Genomic DNA, 20591 nt, shown 5'->3' on the forward strand with positions numbered 1-20591 from the left:
CTGCAGCCTAACCCTAAAAGTCCCCCTAGTGCCTAACCCTAACCTCCCATCCTGCAGCCTAAACCTAACATCCCATCCTGCAGCCTAATCCTAACCTCCCACCCTGCAGCCTAATCCTAACTTCCCACCCTGCAGCCTAATCCTAACCTCCCACCCTGCAGCCTAATCCTAACCTCCCACCCTGCAGCCTAATCCTAACCTCCCACCCTGCAGCCTAATCCTAACCTCCCACCCTGCAGCCTAATCCTAACCTCCCACCCTGCAGCCTAATCCTAACCTCCCACCCTGCAGCCTAATCCTAACCTCCCACCCTGCAGCCTAATCCTAACCTTCCATCCTGCAGCCTAACCCTAACACTCACCCTTGTGCCTAACCTTCCATCCTGCAGCCTGACCCTACACTCACCCTTGTGTCTAACCCTAACCTCTTACTCTGCAGCCTAATCCTAACCTTCCATCCTGCAGCCTAACCCTAACACTCACCCTTGTGCCTAACCCTAACCTCTTATTCTGCAGCCTAATCCTAACACTCACCCTTGTGCCTAACCCTAACCTTCGATCCTGCATCCTAACCCTAACACTCACCCTTGTGCCTAACCCTAACCTCTTATTCTGCAGCCTAATCCTAACACTCACCCTTTTACCTAACCCTAACCTTCCATCCTGCAGCCTAACCCTAACACTCACCCTTGTGCCTAACCTTCCATCCTGCAGCCTGACCCTAACACTCACCCTTGTGCCTAACCCCTTACTCTGCAGCCTAATCCTAACACTCACCCTTGTGCCTAACCCTAACCTTCCATCCTGCAGCCTAACCCTAACACTCACCCTTGTGCCTAACCCTAACCTCTTATTCTGCAGCCTAATCCTAACACTCACCCTTGTGCCTAACCCTAACCTTCGATCCTGCATCCTAACCCTAACACTCACCCTTGTGCCTAACCCTAACCTCTTATTCTGCAGCCTAATCCTAACACTCACCCTTTTACCTAACCTTCCATCCTGCAGCCTAACCCTAACACTCACCCTTGTGCCTAACCCTAACTTCCTATTCTGCAGCCTAATCCTAACACTCACCCTAGTGCCTAACCCTAACCTTCCATCCTGCAGCCTAACCCTAACACTCACCCTAGTGCCTAACCCTAACCTTCCATCCTGCAGCCTAACCCTAACACTCACCCTAGTGCCTAACCCTAACCTTCCATCCTGCAGCCTAACCCTAACACTCACCATTCTGCCTAACCCTAACCTACCATCCTAACCCTAACACTCACCCTTGTGCCTAACCCTAACCTCTTATTCTGCAGCCTAATCCTAACACTCACCCTTGTGCCTAACCCTAACCTTCCATCCTGCAGCCTAACCCTAACACTCACCCTTGTGCCTAACCCTAACCTTCCATCCTGCAGCCTAACCCTAACACTCCCCTTAGTGCCTAACCATTCCTCCTGCAGCCTAACCCTAACTCCCCCTAGTGCCTAACCTTCCATTCTGCAGCCTAACCCTAACATCCCCCCAGTGCCTGTGCCTAACCTCCCATCCTGCAGCCTAACCCTAAAACTCCCCTTAGTGCCTAACCTCTCTTCCTGCAGCCTAACTCTAACACCCCCTATTGCCTAACACTAACCCTCCCCCCTGGTGCCTAACCCTCCCCCATGGTGCCTAACCCTAACTCAACCTCCGGTCCTTGCAGAATATTGACAGTTCACATGTCGACATCATACCTCAACATTGTGGTGATGACGTTCATAATGTCGACATTGTGACTGCATCCCTTATTGTTCGCTGAATGCAGAGCTGTCAGGCTCTCGGGTGCTCCTAGCGATGAGCAGAAGCCTCTATGCTCACGGTCCGACAAGTTAGATCCCTCCCTCTGTGTGTCTCCTCCTGCCGAATAGCCAGCCGCTGAGAGATGGCGCTTACACTATGAGAGGGGAAAGAGCGAGGGATAGGCAGATGATAGAGATTTGGGGGAGGAAGGAGAAAACTTATAGCCTGGCTACCCCGGGCACAACAGCTATATGTAGAGATTTAGGGGTCTATTTACTAAGCAGTGTTAGGAGACAGAGTGAAAAGTGATAAGAAAGTGAAAGGTTCCCAGCAAATCAGCTCCCAACTGCCATCTCACAGGCTGTGTTTGAAAAATGATTGTTGGGAGCTGATTGGCTGGCACCTTATCACTTTCTTATCACTTTTCATTCTGTCTCCTAACACTGCTTAGTAAATAGACCTCTAAGATTTGAGAGGGTTGTGTCCAAACTCCAATCTAAATTACTGTGTAAAAATAAACAGAAAAGAAATATACCCACATTTGGTTTTACCCATATTGTACATGGTGCCAGCTGGGTGGCAGTATTTATGCCACAAATGTAAAGAAAAGAGACTATTGCTAACAGCACTAACAATATACAGCAAATCTGGGTGTGTCTAGCAAATAAAAGCATAGGGGAATTTTGTTCATATTTTGCTCAAAACATTTAAGCTTACAGCCTGTCATCGTGGGGCCCCAATTCCCTGCCAGTCCTGCACTAGCATATATGCCCAACACACCATTACATTGCAGTTACATGTACTCCCCTCTCAGGTACAGAGGATCATTAATACAACCACGCAGCTGGTACCAATATGGGTAAAACCGAGAGCAAGCATATTTCTTTCTATCCAGCATTTGTGAGCTACATGCAAAAACAACCAGTATTTACCCTGCATGCAAAAAATATATATATATATTTTAACCCCTTGCATTGTTACCTGGTTTGTCCAGGTGCACAGTTACTTGCTATGTTTTTCTTTACTCCCAACTCAGAATCAGGATCTATAATTAAGTAATAAAGTATTTGTGTCTGCCTTTACCTTTTTTTTTTTTTCTTTTTATTGTTATTCTTTATTAGACAGAGAGCAAACTATTATTTTCTACTTCAGGGTCCATAGGGGGTCCACAGGGTTGACCTTGGGGGTATAGGTTGGGAACCAAATCCGGGCACCACGCAGTTAAAGCTTTTAGCTCCCAGGATGCACTGGGTCCACTCTCCCTATAACCCCACCCCCAAGCCAGAGGCACCTCAGTTTAAGTTGGTGCCCGGCCGGAGTCGGGTCACCGTTAGCGCAGGGGGAGCTGATTAGCAGCCCCTAAGCTTATTTTATTTTTTTAGGGACAAAGTTTTTTCATGGACTTTGGACTCTTCAGAGCGGCAGCGTCGGACTGTCCATAGGACGTCTAAGCTGCCGCTCCGTCACCCCGCTGGCGCTGAGACGCCAGTACAGATCTGGGGATCTCAGCGGGACCCCAGAGTCTGTACTAGCCGGACTCTGCGGGCGCCCAGGACTGCTGCCGGATCCACGGGGAGCAGGTAAGGTCGCGGATCACCGCTTGCGGTGATCCGCGCATTTCAAATGCAGTCCTGTGCCTCCGGTCTCAGGGGACAGACCGGAGGCGCCGGCAGTGGCGGCGGGCCCCCCATACCCCGTGTGTCCACTAGACCACCAGGGACTTAACGATCGGTGCAGGGAGCCGGCGTCCCGGGGGTTAATAGCCGGCCAGGGGAGGCAGCCTTCCCTGTTACAGCGGCTCCTCCCCTCAGCTCAGCGCGCCTTTCAGTATCCATAGTCTGGCGTCGCTGAGCTGCTTCCTCCGCGGGCCACGCTTCCTCTGAGGTCTCCAGCGGCCATTTTATCTCTGTGGTGCAGCAGAGATCTCTCAGGATGGCAGTGAGTCCAGTCCCCCTGCGTACATCACCATCAGGTCAGTGTACACAGCGCTGTAGCCTTCCCAGACACTGAATCTGGGCAGTTGAATGCAGTGTAATAGTGCAGTATATTATATGACATGTTTATGTATATATGTATATATCTGCATTGTATGTGACTTATGCTAGTGCTGACTGTACTTTATTCTCTCACCTGTCAGTGTATATCTATCCCTTTTCTTTATCTGCCCTAATACAGCTGTACTTAGGGTGGTTCTGAGACCTCACATTTATATACTTGTTAATATTTGTGTGGTTTGTCACATACTGTTGCGTGCTGCACGTTGCCATATTTTAGATGGAACTGTGTGTTGCATACGCTGAAAATGGGTCCCTGCAGCTATTTTTGGCATCAGTCAGGACCAGTATAGTGCTGCTTAATATTTCCGCCAAGATGGGTCAGATATGTCTGACCAGGAGATAGAGCGTTATACTGCACCCATTTTTACTATCCTGCAAGTCATGTGCTGCAGGTGTTAGTGCGGAGGATTTGACTCATAAAGGGTTCTGTATGTGGCGTCATCTGGTGCCGGCCTCTTTCACGACCCCCTTGGGCGGTTTGTTTTCTCGGGATCCTCTCAATTGCGGATCGCCGGGCGGGCCCCATTGTTGTACCTCACTTGGGGTTACTTCACCATACTGCCCTTTTCATCTCAGGGTATCTCGCAGCTTCTTGCACTCTTCCCCTGTGACACAGACTACCGCTCCCTGCAGGGGTTTTTTGCAGTATATAAATTCCCCCTGGTGCCACAATAGTCTGTCATTCCCCTTGCAGGGATTACCACAACAGCCACCCTGGGTGGATGTCGTTTTCTACGAAACGCTAATTGGCGTGGTTGACGCCCTGTGGTTACTTCCCAGTTGGCTCTGCCGTGAACTGGGTACTGTTCGGGGCTCTTTCCCTCTTACACGGGGGGAAGCCTATTTCAGGTATTATTATCCCTGCTTTAGGGCTGGTAGCAGGTCCATTCTGGTTAGAGTGAATGTTGACCTGCACCTGTATCATACACCCTCAGTATTGCGTGCCTTCGGGTTACCTGTTGCTGACTAGCGGGTGGATCGCATAGCGGGACTCTGGCTGTTGCCAGATAGGAGGTGTTACAACAGTGTTTGGCCTCCTGTCCCAAATTCCCTGAGGGCATCACGAGCCCCTCCTGGGGGGGATGGGCGTGTTACTCGTCTGATTACAGACGTTACTACGCCTCCCATTCCTGCGTGGTCGGATTCTTCGGATCCGTAGGTGGTAACTCTGCCTGAAATCAGTATACTTGCTTTCGGGAGTTGTTACCCATCCTACCATGGCTATAGCATGGTTGGTTAATACTATTGCATATTGGGTTGATGCATTTGTAACGTTTTTTCCCCTCCAACACGTCGGGGGTTCAAATGTATTTGGTCGCTCATGTAATATATGCAGTTGTCATAGGTGGACATGCCTATATTGGATACCAGTCTCCTAACTTTCAGAGTTCCGGCTGCGACTGTATCCTCCGTAATACCCTATGGCTGCGCTCTGAGAATGCAGAGGTGCAGATACCATCTTTAGGGTTGATATTGTTTGGTCCTGACCTTGACAAGATTGTAGTAACATTGGCAGTATTACTAACGACAAGTTTACCGCTTTCAGCTATGCACACTACAAGGCCTCAGACTAAGTCTGTTAAGTCTTTTTTGTCCTCTCGGTCAGCCTAAAGGTCTGTTTCTTCGTAGACTGTCGGCATCTACAAGGGCCGACATATCCAGTACCGAGCAGGCCTGGACTGCCAGCCGATCCTGCTTCTGAACCTACGGATATCTCTTCAGTCTGACGGGACAGGCCTACAACTGGGAGATACCGATTTTCTCAGTTCGCCCGGTATTAGTGTCAAGTTGCCGCGGCTACGTGGGTAGGAGGGTACGCCCTCTTTACAAGGGCCTTACAGATCCAGAAAGCTATGCAGTTGTTGCGGTAAGCGGAGCTAATTGGGCCATCCCCACTATCTCAGTGAGGGACTGGTTGTTCTGTTTTCTTTCTGGTGCGGTGGCTGAATGGTCCTCTTTGGCCTGTTCTCTGTCTCAATTTCCTGAACCAGTTCCTAAAGCTACCTGGGCTCAGGAGGAAATCCCTATGCTCCATCATACGATGTTTGGAACCTGGGGACTTTAGGGTATCACTGGATATACAGGACGCGTGCCTACGGGTACTTACAGAGACCTTTCCTCAGCATGGGCTGAGGTTTGCTGTATCACAGCAACACTTACAATTTTTCGAGCTCTGCCTGTTGGGACTGTCCTCAGCCCCACAGGGGTTTACCAGCGTTTTGGATTTTCTGACAGTTCTTCTGTTCAGTATATCCCAATGCTCCTGTACCTGGACGGCCTCCTGCTCTTAGCGGGATCACCGGGGTACTTTACGGCCAGGTCAGGATGACTGTGGCTTCTTCAGGGTGCAGACGTTTAATCAACGGGGAAAAAGTCCTCCCTGCATCCCTCTCTGGGTATTCTTCATCTAGGATCCCTGCTGGATTCTCAGAATCTGAGAATTCTTCTGGCGTAAGACGGAATCTCCTCTCTTCCATTAGGAGTACATGGTTGTCTGCGCAGTCGACAGATGTCTTTACACTCTGGGATGCATGGTGGAATGGGCTCAGTTCCATTCCAGGCCTTTCCATAATTGGCTCATCTCCAGATGGAATGAGTTTTTTCTGTCGGATAACTGTTCAAACGATGATGCTCTCTCCGGAGGCAAGTCGGTCCCTGTCCGGGTGGCTATGGCCATCTCGTCCAGGGTTTTCTTTGCTAGGGACAGTGTCTGGACCGAATCCTTTTCAGTGCAGTTGGACGTCTGTCGATTCCACCCTGTCAATTAACTTACTCTGGCATAACTCTTGTTTCCCGGTGAACCTGAAAAGGTTCAGTCCGACAGGGTCAGGACAGTGGCTTCCTTTTTAGCAACACTGTTCGTTGGGTGGCAATGACAGGTATGTCACATATTCGGACATAGTCCGAGGGTCTCCTCCCGACCATCTCGGCAGCGTTCATTTCAGGAGCTCTCCATTGGGAAGCGGGAGTCCTCAGCCGTCACGACGTGCATCCCGGGGACTAGTCTCTTCCCCAAGAGAGGTTTCATCTCCTGGTGAGCAGGGGGGGCCCCCCTGAGGTGACCCTCATGGCCTTCTGACTTTATCACACTAGGGTGTTACAGTTCAGCTCTGGGGATTCTGAAGCAAACTTCAGCGACTCTTTGTCGGTGAAGTGGTCCTTCCACTTTGTGTACCTGTGTTCTCCGGTCTCCCTTCTTCCTCGAGGTCTTTGGAAGTGTTTTCAATCGAGACGGAGATGCTTTCCTGCTGGTGGCTCCTGATTGCCCCAGATGTCAGGGGTACTTGGATCTTCGGAGTCTCTACATCGATACTCCATCCCTGATGCTTCACTGCCCGGACCTGTTGTCTCAGGGTCCTTGGTTTTGCCTTGGACCTGGGTCGTTTGTCTTTGACTGTGTCCTTACAGTGGTCTTACGGCTTCCCTGGCTTTGTCATCGTTGGAATGATTAGAGCACATGGATCAGCTTTTGCTGGGACCTACCACAAACTGTGGCAGCCATAAATCTTATGGTATTGTACCTGTCGATACAATCCTCCGGTGTCCAGGATTTCCAGATATTCTGGCATTCCTTCCGGCTGGCTTGGGTTTCACACTTGGCCTGGTCTTCCTGACAGTGCGGATCTCTACACTGTCAGTATGGTTAAGATATGGAATTGCTTCACTCTGGTATCCAGTTCATCCTTTGGAGTGTTTTCTTGATTATGCCTCCATTTGTCCTCCCTAGGGACTCCTTGGGAGTAAGTAGTGGTTCTTCGTTACCTCTGGGGACAGTCAATGGAACCGCTGGTTGTGATAGCCATTACATGGTCTATTGCTTAGGCTCTCTCTTTCTCTCAGGGTGTTTATATCAACCAGGAGAGTGTCTGAATTGGGAGCGTTCTCATGTAGCTCCCTCTTCTGGAGGGCATCATGTCAGGGTGGGAGTTGCTCTCGCCCTGTGTTTCTTCTTAGTGGTTTTCAGGTTCCATATTATTCTGGAACTTATGGTACGGCCATTCTGTCCCCAGTCCTCTCGGCTGGTGTGGCCTCATTGACTGTGGTCTGGCCTCTTTGGATTTATGTGATCCGTTCAGGTTCCTTACGGAAATCGGACTCCTTATTGGTGGTCTGAGATTTCTGGTTTTCACAGGAAAGGATGGCCGGCCTATAACCAAATGTTGACTTGGATGGCCTCGTAGGTCTTCCTCAGGGGCCTACCCATGGGTAGGCCTTCCTGTTGTTGATGCTTGTTTTTTCTCGGGCCATGTGACCCTCGTGTGCGGCTCGCTGTGGCGCCTCGGCTGTTTTGCCTTACTAGGTGGCCACGTGGTCTTCTGTCCACACCTTTTTAAGGTTCTAGGCATTGGTTTCCTTTGCCTCTCAGGATGCTTCCTTTTTGGCGACGGATTCTCCTCTCAGCACAGGAGCGTCCCCACCCTTGGTTGAACTGCTTTGGGACATCCCCAAGGTCAACCCTGTGGACCCCCTATGGACCCTGAAGTAGAAAACAAGAGATATGGTAAGAACTTACCTTTGTTATCTCTGTTTCTACGAAGTCCATAGGGTCCACAGGGCGCCCGCCCTGACGCACCTGGCTTCATATGGGCTGTGTGGCTGGTCACCGGTTTTCCGTCTCCCATTTCGGTGAGTATGGTTATTGAGTGTTCCAGTTTTCTCTCTCTTTTTCTCTCCTCCTCCGGCCTTTGGCTACTTACAAACTGAGGTGCCTCTGGCTTGGGGGTGGGGTTATAGGGAGAGTGGACCCAGTGCATCCTGGGAGCTAAAAGCTTTAACTGCGTGGTGCCCGGATTTGGTTCCCAACCTATACCCCCAAGGTCAACCCTGTGGACCCTATGGACTTCGTAGAAACAGAGATAACAAAGGTAAGTTCTTACCATATCTCTTGTTATATGGCAATTAATATTAACATTAACTTATTATGTATTGGTTAAACCAGAGGTTCCCAAACTCCGCCATTCCAGTCCACTTCTTATCCATGCTTGAGCTCAGGTGCCGTAATTAGTACCTCGGTCAATTAGATTTAACAATCTGGACTCGAGCTTGGATATCCTTTAAAACCTGGACCGTAATGGCGGAGTTTGGGAACCTCTGAGTTAAGCCAAAGTAACCAGTGCTGAGAGGTAATATTGTAAAACCACTGTACCACTTTGGTCTCATAGGCTTGTTACCCAGTGTTTATGAGAGATAATGTACCCCATACTGTAAGGCTATAATAAGTTAGTGAGGAGTTGCTTTAACATAACAAGGCAGGTCACTGAGGCTCCGACGTGACTTTAGCATCCATAATATTTTATTGCTGTGGGTTGAGAACTAGCTTGATGGCAACAGGCCTCATCATTATGTAGATATTATTGACAAGAGTTAATGCATTTAGCATTACTTATATATTATACTAGCTGTTGCCTGCGGGTTCGCCCAGGATGAATTCGCTTCTGCCACAATTTTTCTTTATTTGAGGTGTTCTAGTTGTATTGATTTGCACATGGGCCCTGTCGCGGGAGTGTCCCACGTGACCAGCAGCGCTATACAGACTGGTGGTAGCCACGCCTTCACCCACCGCTCACACAAATAGTGTTCACTCTAGCTCCGGCGGCAGGCACGGCGCCGGAGCTAGAGAGGACAACTTTGTGCATGCGCGCAAGGTGGCTTGGCCATAAAAGAGGGCGTGCTTGGGGGCGTGCCCGGCACTTACGGACATGCCGGGCAGCCCCCAAGCACTGCAGACAGTGAGAATAGACACCGGGCGCATACGGCCCGGCGTCTATTCTCCGGCGGTGACCGGGTCACCGCACATTTCTCCACCTGCGGGACACTGCGTCCCGCGGGTGAAGACGGCACCTGCAGGCTGTGAGGGCGGGGCGCTTTTTGCCCTCCTTCTGGAGGGCAGGGTGCTTTTTGCCCTCCAGAAGGAGGGCAGGGCGCCGCACCCCGCTAAAACAACCTAGCGGGAACGCTACACACATGTCACTGTGTGCCCTGTGCACAGACTGCTATGTATCCTATTCACCCACCACTCACACCAATGTCACTGTGTGCCCTGTGCACAGACTGCTATGTATCCTATTCACCCACCACTCACACCAATGTCACTGTGTGCCCTGTGCACAGACTGCTATGTATCCTATCCTATTCACCCACCACTCACACCAATGTCACTGTGTGCCCTGTGCACAGACTATGTAGCCTATCCTATTCATCCACCACTCACACCAATGTCACTGTGTGCCCTGTGCACAGACTGCTATGTAGCCTATCCTATTCATCCACCACTCACACCAATGTCACTGTGTGCCCTGTGCACAGACTGCTATGTATCCTATTCACCCACCACTCACACCAATGTCACTGTGTGCCCTGTGCACAGACTGCTATGTAACCTATCCTATTCACCCACCTCCCACACCAATGTCACTGTGTGCCCTGTGCACAGACTGCTATGTATCCTATTCACCCACCACTCACACCAATGTCACTGTGTGCCCTGTGCACAGACTGCTATGTATCCTATCCTATTCACCCACCACTCACACCAATGTCACTGTGTGCCCTGTGCACAGACTATGTAGCCTATCCTATTCATCCACCACTCACACCAATGTCACTGTGTGCCCTGTGCACAGACTGCTATGTATCCTATTCACCCACCACTCACACCAATGTCACTGTGTGCCCTGTGCACAGACTGCTATGTAGCCTATTCTATCCACCCACCACTCACACCAATGTCACTGTGTGCCCTGTGCACAGACTGCTATGTATCCTATCCTATTCACCCACCACTTACACCAATGTCACTGTGTGCCCTGTGCACAGACTGCTATGTAGCCTATCCTATTCATCCACCACTCACACCAATGTCACTGTGTGCCCTGTGCACAGACTGCTATGTATCCTATTCACCCACCACTCACACCAATGTCACTGTGTGCCCTGTGCACAGACTGCTATGTAACCTATCCTATTCACCCACCTCTCACACCAATGTCACTGTGTGCCCTGTGCACAGACTGCTATGTATCCTATTCACCCACCACTCACACCAATGTCACTGTGTGCCCTGTGCACAGACTGCTATGTATCCTATCCTATTCACCCACCACTCACACCAATGTCACTGTGTGCCCTGTGCACAGACTATGTAGCCTATCCTATTCATCCACCACTCACACCAATGTCACTGTGTGCCCTGTGCACAGACTGCTATGTATCCTATTCACCCACCACTCACACCAATGTCACTGTGTGCCCTGTGCACAGACTGCTATGTAGCCTATTCTATCCACCCACCACTCACACCAATGTCACTGTGTGCCCTGTGCACAGACTGCTATATATCCTATCCTATTCACCCACCACTTACACCAATGTCACTGTGTGCCCTGTGCACAGACTGCTATGTAGCCTATCCTATTCATCCACCACTCACACCAATGTCACTGTGTGCCCTGTGCACAGACTGCTATGTATCCTATTCACCCACCACTCACACCAATGTCACTGTGTGCCCTGTGCACAGACTGCTATGTAACCTATCCTATTCACCCACCTCTCACACCAATGTCACTGTGTGCCCTGTGCACAGACTGCTATGTATCCTATTCACCCACCACTCACACCAATGTCACTGTGTGCCCTGTGCACAGACTGCTATGTATCCTATCCTATTCACCCACCACTCACACCAATGTCACTGTGTGCCCTGTGCACAGACTATGTAGCCTATCCTATTCATCCACCACTCACACCAATGTCACTGTGTGCCCTGTGCACAGACTGCTATGTATCCTATTCACCCACCACTCACACCAATGTCACTGTGTGCCCTGTGCACAGACTGCTATGTAGCCTATTCTATCCACCCACCACTCACACCAATGTCACTGTGTGCCCTGTGCACAGACTGCTATGTATCCTATTCACCCACCACTCACACCAATGTCACTGTGTGCCCTGTGCACAGACTGCTATGTAACCTATCCTATTCACCCACCTCTCACACCAATGTCACTGTGTGCCCTGTGCACAGACTGCTATGTATCCTATTCACCCACCACTCACACCAATGTCACTGTGTGCCCTGTGCACATACTGCTATGTATCCTATCCTATTCACCCACCACTTACACCAATGTCACTGTGTGCCCTGTGCACAGACTGCTATGTAGCCTATTCACCCACCACTCACACCAATGTCACTGTGTGCCCTGTGCACAGACTGCTATGTAACCTATCCTATTCACCCACCTCTCACACCAATGTCACTGTGTGCCCTGTGCACAGACTGCTATGTATCCTATTCACCCACCACTCACACCAATGTCACTGTGTGCCCTGTGCACATACTGCTATGTATCCTATCCTATTCACCCACCACTTACACCAATGTCACTGTGTGCCCTGTGCACAGACTATGTATCCTATTCAAGTGAACGCGTGCCCAAAGCACCAGCTCTTACCGGCCGCGAGCATGGTGCCGCATTGCATTGACGATGGCAATACATTTTGTTTTTGATACTGCTCAGCTTTAACTTGACTGATTGAGAGATACAAAATGCAGGTTATTTCTAGGAGTTTCCACTACAAAATGATGTCGTTTTCATGAAAATCGGTTCAGTCGTTTTTGCTACTTGAAACTTGAAACAGACTCAGCGTTCTTATTATATTAGTATAGATAAATGCCCTCTTGTATTTGTAACCACTGTGCCCTTGAGCGTTTTATGGCATGAATGGCAGTGGGGCAGTTCATAGTGTTCATTCTAGCACCCTGCACCTGTCACAACACATGCAGTTCCTCTTTCCTGCCCGGGGTATCCCTTTCTGCCCTGGTGCTTCTAGCACACTCCATTCTGTATCTGTTTTTTTGTTGCATAAGCTGAGTGTGCCAGAAGCACCAGAGCAGAAAGTGACACCTCAGCAGGGAAATGGAACTGCATAGGGTTATGATAGGTGAAGGGTGCTAGAATGAACACTACGTTCATTCAGACCAGCTAGTGGGTAGATGTTCATGAAAATTTGGCCTATCCGTTCTCTTAGAACCAGACACATTGCTGAGAACAAAGCCTTTCAATTCCGCAGCGACCTATGACATCGCTTTGTGCCTGTGTACAAGGTGATTCCTATGGGACTACTGAATTGCATTCACAAGATAGCTAGTGTGTAGTCTGTAGGTGCACTTTACCAACACAACTACTACAAGGACTCCCTGTTACAGACATGAGGAAAGTGGCTGTGCTGGGGGTACAGAGTGCAGTGACAAGTGCCTGAAGGCTGAAAATAGCTTCTCATATTCTATAACAATGTTCCACAAAGCACTGTTCTGTGGTACTTTTATATCAAGCTTAAAGGGTGTATTTCTTTATATTTGATGTATATTGTATTTCAGTGATGTGTGTGTGACTAGGTTTGTTCTCTTCTTTCAGGTACCTGCACAATCATCAGTTCTTGGAGTCTGCCACCTTGCTCCTGTCACTGCCGGGGACCAGTTCCCACCCAGGGGTTGTTCAGGCTGTCCGGGAGATCCTGCGATTTTTGGCACAGTCTCAGAAAGGGCTCCTGTTCCTGTTATTTGAGAATGAAGCAACAAACCTGATCGCCAGGGCTTTGTGCCAGGCATCTGAGCAAGACCAGGATGACAATCTGCAGTCGGAGGGGAACAATGAAGACTCGTGTGCCTTGTGGCTTTTGCACGCCACCCAAGCCCTCCAGTACATCTCTGAACTCTTTAACCACTTCCAGCATTGCTCAGGCACAGAGGAAGCTGACCATGTCAACCTGCTGAGGCTCCTACACAACCTCTACCTGATCAGCTTCAATCCCATAGGCAGATCTGCTGTAGCCCACGTTTTCAGCCTAGACCAGAACCTGCAATGCCTCATAACTTTGATGGAGTTTTGCTCGAAGGAAGCCCTAGGGTAATCAATTTGCTATATTTTTGGCAATACACATGTAACCTAATATCAGCAACGATCTATTTATTTCCAAATAACTTTTTTACTCCATAAATAACTTTTTTGCTTTGTAAGATCCTAAAAGTAATGTATTGTTTGATTGTGGACAGCCAGCATATCGTCCAGTCTCAGATAACGCTGCTGATAGTATGTTACCATAGCTCGCGCTTTAATCTTTGGCAATATACCGGTTATTGGTGTGTTGTGGAATATCCATGTAATGGCTGTATCTGGCCCAATTGGCAATTTTCTTATTTCAGGGATGCAAAGTCGAAGAAATCTGTAGCTTATAATTACGCCTGCCTGCTTGTGCTGCTGGTGGTTCAGACCACGAATGATGTCCAGATGTTGGAGAGTCACTCTGGTCCTTTGCTGAAGCTCTGTAAGGCGGACGAGAACAATGCAAAGCTGCAGGGTAAGTCGGGGATATTTTTTGGATGTACATGTAGACGGAATTTCCCAGGAGTTACTTCTCAGAGATGGGAGACTGTTACTATAGCTTCACACATGCTGAACAGAAAACCCTCGTCCTTCACTGAGGAGTCCCATTAAGGGTAGGATTCTGTTTCAGCAAAGTGTGAATGTCTAGTGCAGGGGTCTTCAAACTTGGCCCTCCAGCTGCTGTGGAACTACACATCCCAGCATGCACTGCCATAGTTTTAGCATGCTGTTATATCAAGAAGGTGGTAGTGCATGCTGGGATGTGTAGTTCCACAGCAGCTGAGGGCCAAGTTTGAAGACCTATGGTCTAGTGGGTATATCTTTGTCCCTAAGGACACCCATATAAATGGAGTTTCTTGTGTAGCTTAAAATTGACCTCAATCTTTTTTTTATTTTTTTTTTATTGTTTTACATGAAATATTGTAGTAATGATATTGTATTGATCTTTATAGTTGTTTTTTGGTAACTTATTTCAATGTCGCCTAATGTAACATTAATCTGAGTCCATTTCACTGCTCCTTAATACACCAGTGTTTTTCAATATATTTTTTATATGTATATTTATTTTTATTACTCCTTTATAGAGCTGGCTAAATGGCTAGAGCCATTGAAAAATATTCGATTCGATATAAATTGCATCCCCAGCCTCATTGACTATATAAAACAGGTGAGTGGCAACAGGTTTTTTTCGGGGGGAGGGAATATTCTGTCTCTTTATCAGCTTGTGATTTTTTTTTTTTTAATGCCAAACTGCTCCCATAAACAAGAGTACAATGGGTGAAATTCTTTTTATTATGGGAATCATTAACCTAAAATAGTTCTTTAGAATATTACTCCTCCAAAGTGCTGTACTAAGTAGTGTATATATAGGATATGATAAGTCAGAGCAGCTGAGTCTAAATGCCATGAAATGACATCAGAGCATCCTTTATCCTATATAACTACAATGGCTGGGCTTTAAATATTTTTTCTGTTTGGCGCTGAAAGGTTAACTAAGCATCTGTGTACACTGTTGGCCATAATTAAGTCTATACTTTTATTTTAATACGCAACTTTTGCTCAATTTTAAAACTTGTTTTATTAAGATTATTTCCTTAATTCAAAGTAATTCCAAGATGTTAATGTAAATACAAGTATCTAATAGTTTAAAGTCTTATCTGAACAATTTTTAATCTTTAAAGCTGCATTACTATACTCTAACCCTTTGTTTCCTTCTTCAGGGTCCATAGGGTCTACAGGTACTACCTTGGGATATGTAGATGGAGCGATCCACTGCACCAAACAGCTACAGCTTTAAATCTTCCAGCATGCACTGGTCGTCCTCCCTTATTACCCCGCCCTCAGCCACAGGCATTCAGTTTCTTTGTTTGGTGCGCGACAAGACCAGTCGCACCTGTTATACATCAGGACTGCCTAGGCAGGTACCACGACTCCTTCTACCTCCGCCGACGCCAAAACACCAGAACCGCTATATGCCCTGAGGTTTTCGGCGTGCCTAAGCATGGCTTAGCTTGCGACTTTTGCTGGGGTCCGGACTGCAGTCGGATCACGGAGATGACAGGTAAGCGATTCCTTACGGGGACTCGTGCACAGCTGTCCTGGCATCCGGTGTAGGAGACTCATCGGGTGCAGCTGCGGGTGAAGGCCTCGTGTGACGTGTCCTCACTGAGGCGGCCGGGACCATATCTTTTGTCGCTGGGGATGGGGTAGTAAGACTCACTAGAGCGCACTAGTCAATGTCTACTACTGTGAGGTCAGCATACCCGGCCAGCAAAATCCCAGCTTAGGGGAGATTGACGCTCCCCCGGCCGCTCCTCGCCCCAGATGCAAACTTCCGGTTACGGAGTCCCGTGTCTGGTTTGCTATATCTGACCACCTCGTGAGTGAGACGCTCGCAGTTAGCATTTGGGTTGGCTATATAGCGTTCTATATCCTACCATTACCCCTGCGGGGCTAGTTAGTTGATTCAGAGTCCATTCTGCATTATCAATTGTACGTATTTATGTATTGTATGTGACTCTAATGCTAGCTGCTGTATTTGTACTGCCTTATATACCCATTTGCACTTGGTGAGTGTAGCAAATGGCAGTTCCTCCAACGATAGATGCTCATGTTACATGATTGATAAGGAGCGATATGTTACCCATTTCTGCAGCATCAGATAGAAAACTTGATAACTATTTGAAATCGATGTTTTCATTATCTGGAGCTATCACCATACCAGCTATGGCTGTAGCCTGGGTAGCCAAAGCTATGGAAGAATGGACAAAATCTCTGGAAGATACTATGTCTGATGCGACCATAGAGCAGCAGTCTCTTCTCGGTCAGATGTGAGAAGCAATTGTGTATATGGGGGAAGCGGTTATTGACACAGGTATCCTGGCTACTAGGGTTTCGGCAAACTCCGTTGCAGCTCGAAGGTCCCTCTGGCTAAAAACCTGGAAGGTGGATGCAAGGTCCAAAAAGGCTCTGGATTCTTTACCCTTTGAGGGGAAAGTACTGTTTGGGCCTGAGCTGGATGGCATAATGATTTTTTTGGCAACAATGTAGTCTGCTGAATTGCCATTTACGACTACCCCTAGGTTTAGGCAGACGTCATCTCTGTCCTTTTGTCTGCAGGATAGGGCAAGGAAACAGTCTTCCTCAAGACTGAGTCATTCCCACAGGAAACCGCAGGCCAAGAAATCTTGGTTAACCAAACGTCCTGCTTCCAAGCCAGACGGTAAGCCTACTGTCTGATGGGGTGGGCCTCCCCCTGGAGGATATCAAGCCTGGCATCAGACAATTACGGATGCCTGGGTTCGAAAGCTGGTGTCTCATGGTTAAGCCATCAAGTTCTTAGGCATTCCCCACAGAGGTTTGTTGGTACAACCCTTCCTTCAGACCCGGTCAGAGCTTTGTCCTACCGGGAGTCTATTGGGGCCCTCCTGAAATCAGGAGTCATAATCCCCATTCCTGGAAAGCAACAGGGAAGGGGTTGTTGTTCAAATTTTATTTTTGATTAAAAAACCAAATGGGTCTCATCGCCCTATCCTGAATCTGAAGTCACTCAACAGATTCATCAAGGTACCCAAATTCCGTATGGAAACCCTACGGTCAATTATGCTGGCGATGGAGCCTGGAGATTTCATGGTCTCACTGGACATACAGGATGCATATCTGCATGTTCCGACTACACGATCCCACCAAGCTTTTCTCAGATTGGCAGTGGATCAGCAACATTGCCAAATTCAGGCTCTACCCTTCGGTCTAGCCACAGCACCTTGGGTATTTACCAAGATAATGGCAGTCATGACAGCTAATCTCAGATGACAAGGAGTCAGGATACTGCCATATCTGGATGACCTCCTGATATTAGCACAATCTCTGGAGATGTTACAATGTCAACGCGAAAGCATTGGCCTACATCAACCATCAGGGAGGCACACAAAGTCCGGCAGCCATGAAGGAAGTGGCAGAACTTCTGCTGTGGGCAGAATGCCATCTTCCAGCAATCTCGGCAAAATTCATCCCAGGTGTTCTCAACTGGGAAGCAGACTTCCTAAGTCGCCAGGAAATACATGCCGGAGAATGGGCTCTTCATTCGGACGTATTTCAATTCCTGGTGGACAATTAGGTATTACCGGACGTAGACTTCATGGCATCGTGTCACAACCACAAGGTCCCCACGTAGGGTGCCAGAACAAGGGACCCCTCAGCCGTCTTTGTGGACGCTCTGGCGGTGAGGCAGGACTTCAGGTTGGCATACCTGTTTCCTCTAATCTCCCTCCTCCCAAGAGTAGTCAGAAAGTTCAAGCTGGAAGGTGGCAGGATAATACTAATAGCCCCTGCCTGGCCCAGGAGGCATTGGTTCTCCCATCTGACATGTCTATCCATAGACAGTCCACTTCCACTGCCTCTGCGGCTCGATCTGCTAGTGCAGGGTTCCTGCCTATATCGTTAACCGGCATTCTCTGACCAAATGCTGGGTGCGCGGCTGTTAGCGCCACGCTAAGCAGAAAAATAGCTGCACGCCCGACACTTCGGTCGGATTTCTCTTCGCATCCCCAGGGGGATGCGAGAAGAAATCCTTAGTGCGCCCAAACAGTGCGGTGTATTGAATAGCTGCTGGAGCTCCCTCCCGCGGCTATTCAACATCGCGTTGAATTGAATTGCCCCCTATACCTTTATCAAATTCTATGCATTTGATACTTTTGCCTTCCAGGATGCTTCCTTTGGGCGGCGGATTCTCCTCTCTGCGCAGGAGCGTCCCCACCCTTAAGGGAACTGCTTTAGGATGTCCTCAAGGTAGTTCCTGTGGACCCTATGGGCCCTCAAAAAGAAAATGGCATGCTTTAGTTAACACTTTTTTTTTAGGTCCACAGGGCACCTGGCCTCAGTTGGGATCTGTTCTTTGGGGTTTGTTTTGTATCATGGATTCCCTCTTTATATTTTGAGAGTGTCTCTTGTGTACATTGTGCTTCCTTCTCCACTTCCGTCTCTTGCCATTAGGCTTGTTTACAAACTGAATGCCTGTGGCTGATGGCGGGGTATATAGGGAAGAGGACCAGTGCATGCTGGTAGCCTTAAAGCTGCAGCTGTTTGGTGCAGTGGATCGCTCCAACTACATACCCCAAGGTAGTTCATGTAGACCCTATGGACCTCGAAGAAAGAGCGTCAACTAAGGTATGTTATACCATAACTCTTATTTTATGTTCCTTTTTTAATGTTTTTTACTACATGTGTATTATTAAAATAATATATCCTGTAGATTATAATAATTACAATTATTTCCTGTAGAATTTAGACAATCTGATGGCACCAGAAGGGGTTGGGCTGCTCACTGCTCTCAGGGTGCTTTGCTATGTGGCTTGCCCTCCATCTCTTGTTGACGGTAAGTAATAAGCTTGCGTTGTGTTAATGGTAGCCAACTGGTGGTTCTACAGCTGTTGTGGAGTTTAAAGTTCCAACATCTGTTCAGATATGCCTAAACTTTCATTCCAAGATGGCTGGAGAGCCATGGGCTTTCTAAACCAAGTTCTATGCTTTTACCGTGTCTATTGGTGAAAATTTCATCAGTTTGTATTATGTATACATACTCAGGGACTTTACTGAGAGAGTTTTATTAATTCCAAAGCTGAAGCTACAAAGTTCTGTATATCGCAGCTTAGTTCGGGGAGAGTGGTCATTAAACATCACATGACTTTTGCATTATTCCAACTAATCTGTTTAGAAATATTAGTACTTTCCTTGTATTTTTTTTGTTTTTTTTAACCATTGGGCACACTTGACAGATGTCAGATCAGTGTTTAATTTCAATGAATGATAATGAAACACCTCACAAACAAATCATTTGCTGTTTGTAAACTTTAATGAAACCTTAGAGAGCCTGTTGGTTTGTTTCCAATAAAAATCTAATGCGTAATCTGTTGACAAATTTTCTGTTCACCTTTTTTGTCATCTCCTCGGGATGGGTGCACCATTCTCCAGATACTATGGTGCCCCTCTGTGACTCACAGCAGACAAGAGTGCATCTACATGCCCTTTCTTTGGTGGGTCCTCCCTCTCTTCTTGAACTATCACTATGGGGCATAACCAATTGCAAGCAAAGTTTTGAAAAACCCAGCAGTGCAGGGTTGTTCCCGCAGCCACAAGGTTTTTCATATTCAATTGCCGGGTAGAAAATCAGTAGCGGTAATTTCTATACAGTGGCCATTTTCTGGTAGACCCAGAGCAGGTCTAAAAAAATGTAAAATGTTGAAGACCCATTCAGAACCCCTTGGCGCCCCCAGTGACTAATTAGGCAATTGGAAGTTTTCAATTAGCCTAAAATCCAATAAATACATGTCATAAATTGGTTGTTAAAACCAATAATGACTTAAAATTACCCGAAAATCAACTTTTTCGTTAAGTGATGCACTCAAAATTTTACTTAAAGCAATTATTTAAAAGAATTTAAATATGTATTTTTTTAATTGGCCTAAAATCACCCCAAAATATATATTTTTTTTTTCTTTAACCTTTTTGCATGTTTCGTTTTATTTGTTTGTAAGAAAATGTAGCTGTCTTTTTTTAATAGTGAAAAAATAAAATGCACATCATCAACTTTTTGAAGTGGGGGGGGGGGGGAGGACGGGGGCGCTAAACCCTGTTCCCACTGGGTGTAAAAATTTTTTTTTAATTTAGACAGTTTTCCTTTCTATTGGATACCGCTGGTATCAAGAGCAGTTATACCCTGGGTGATAAAAAGTTAGCCAAAAATCTACTTTTTTGTTAATTATTGCACCCCATATTTAATTTAATACAATTATTTAAAAGAATTTACATAAATATGTATTTTTTTTATTGGCCTAAAATTACCTCAATCTACTTTTTTTTTTTCTTTCTACTGCATA

General features: G+C 47.5%; 1 protein-coding gene across 1 annotated transcript in view; it reads left to right on the forward strand.

The window, feature by feature from the left end:
* The window catches only part of VIRMA (vir like m6A methyltransferase associated), a 49054-nt gene that overhangs the window by 19320 nt on the left and 9143 nt on the right, over nucleotides 1-20591 (forward strand). Inside the window, exons 9-12 of the mRNA XM_088471364.1 lie at nucleotides 13249-13740; nucleotides 14037-14191; nucleotides 14802-14884; nucleotides 18997-19090. Of these exons, the coding sequence (XP_088327490.1) occupies nucleotides 13249-13740; nucleotides 14037-14191; nucleotides 14802-14884; nucleotides 18997-19090 (824 nt within the window). The remainder of the gene's footprint in view (nucleotides 1-13248; nucleotides 13741-14036; nucleotides 14192-14801; nucleotides 14885-18996; nucleotides 19091-20591) is intronic.

This window comes from Taudactylus pleione, unplaced genomic scaffold (genome assembly GCF_031769625.1).
Source record: "Taudactylus pleione unplaced genomic scaffold, aTauple2 ptg000114l, whole genome shotgun sequence".
Taxonomy (NCBI): Eukaryota; Metazoa; Chordata; class Amphibia; order Anura; family Myobatrachidae; genus Taudactylus; species Taudactylus pleione.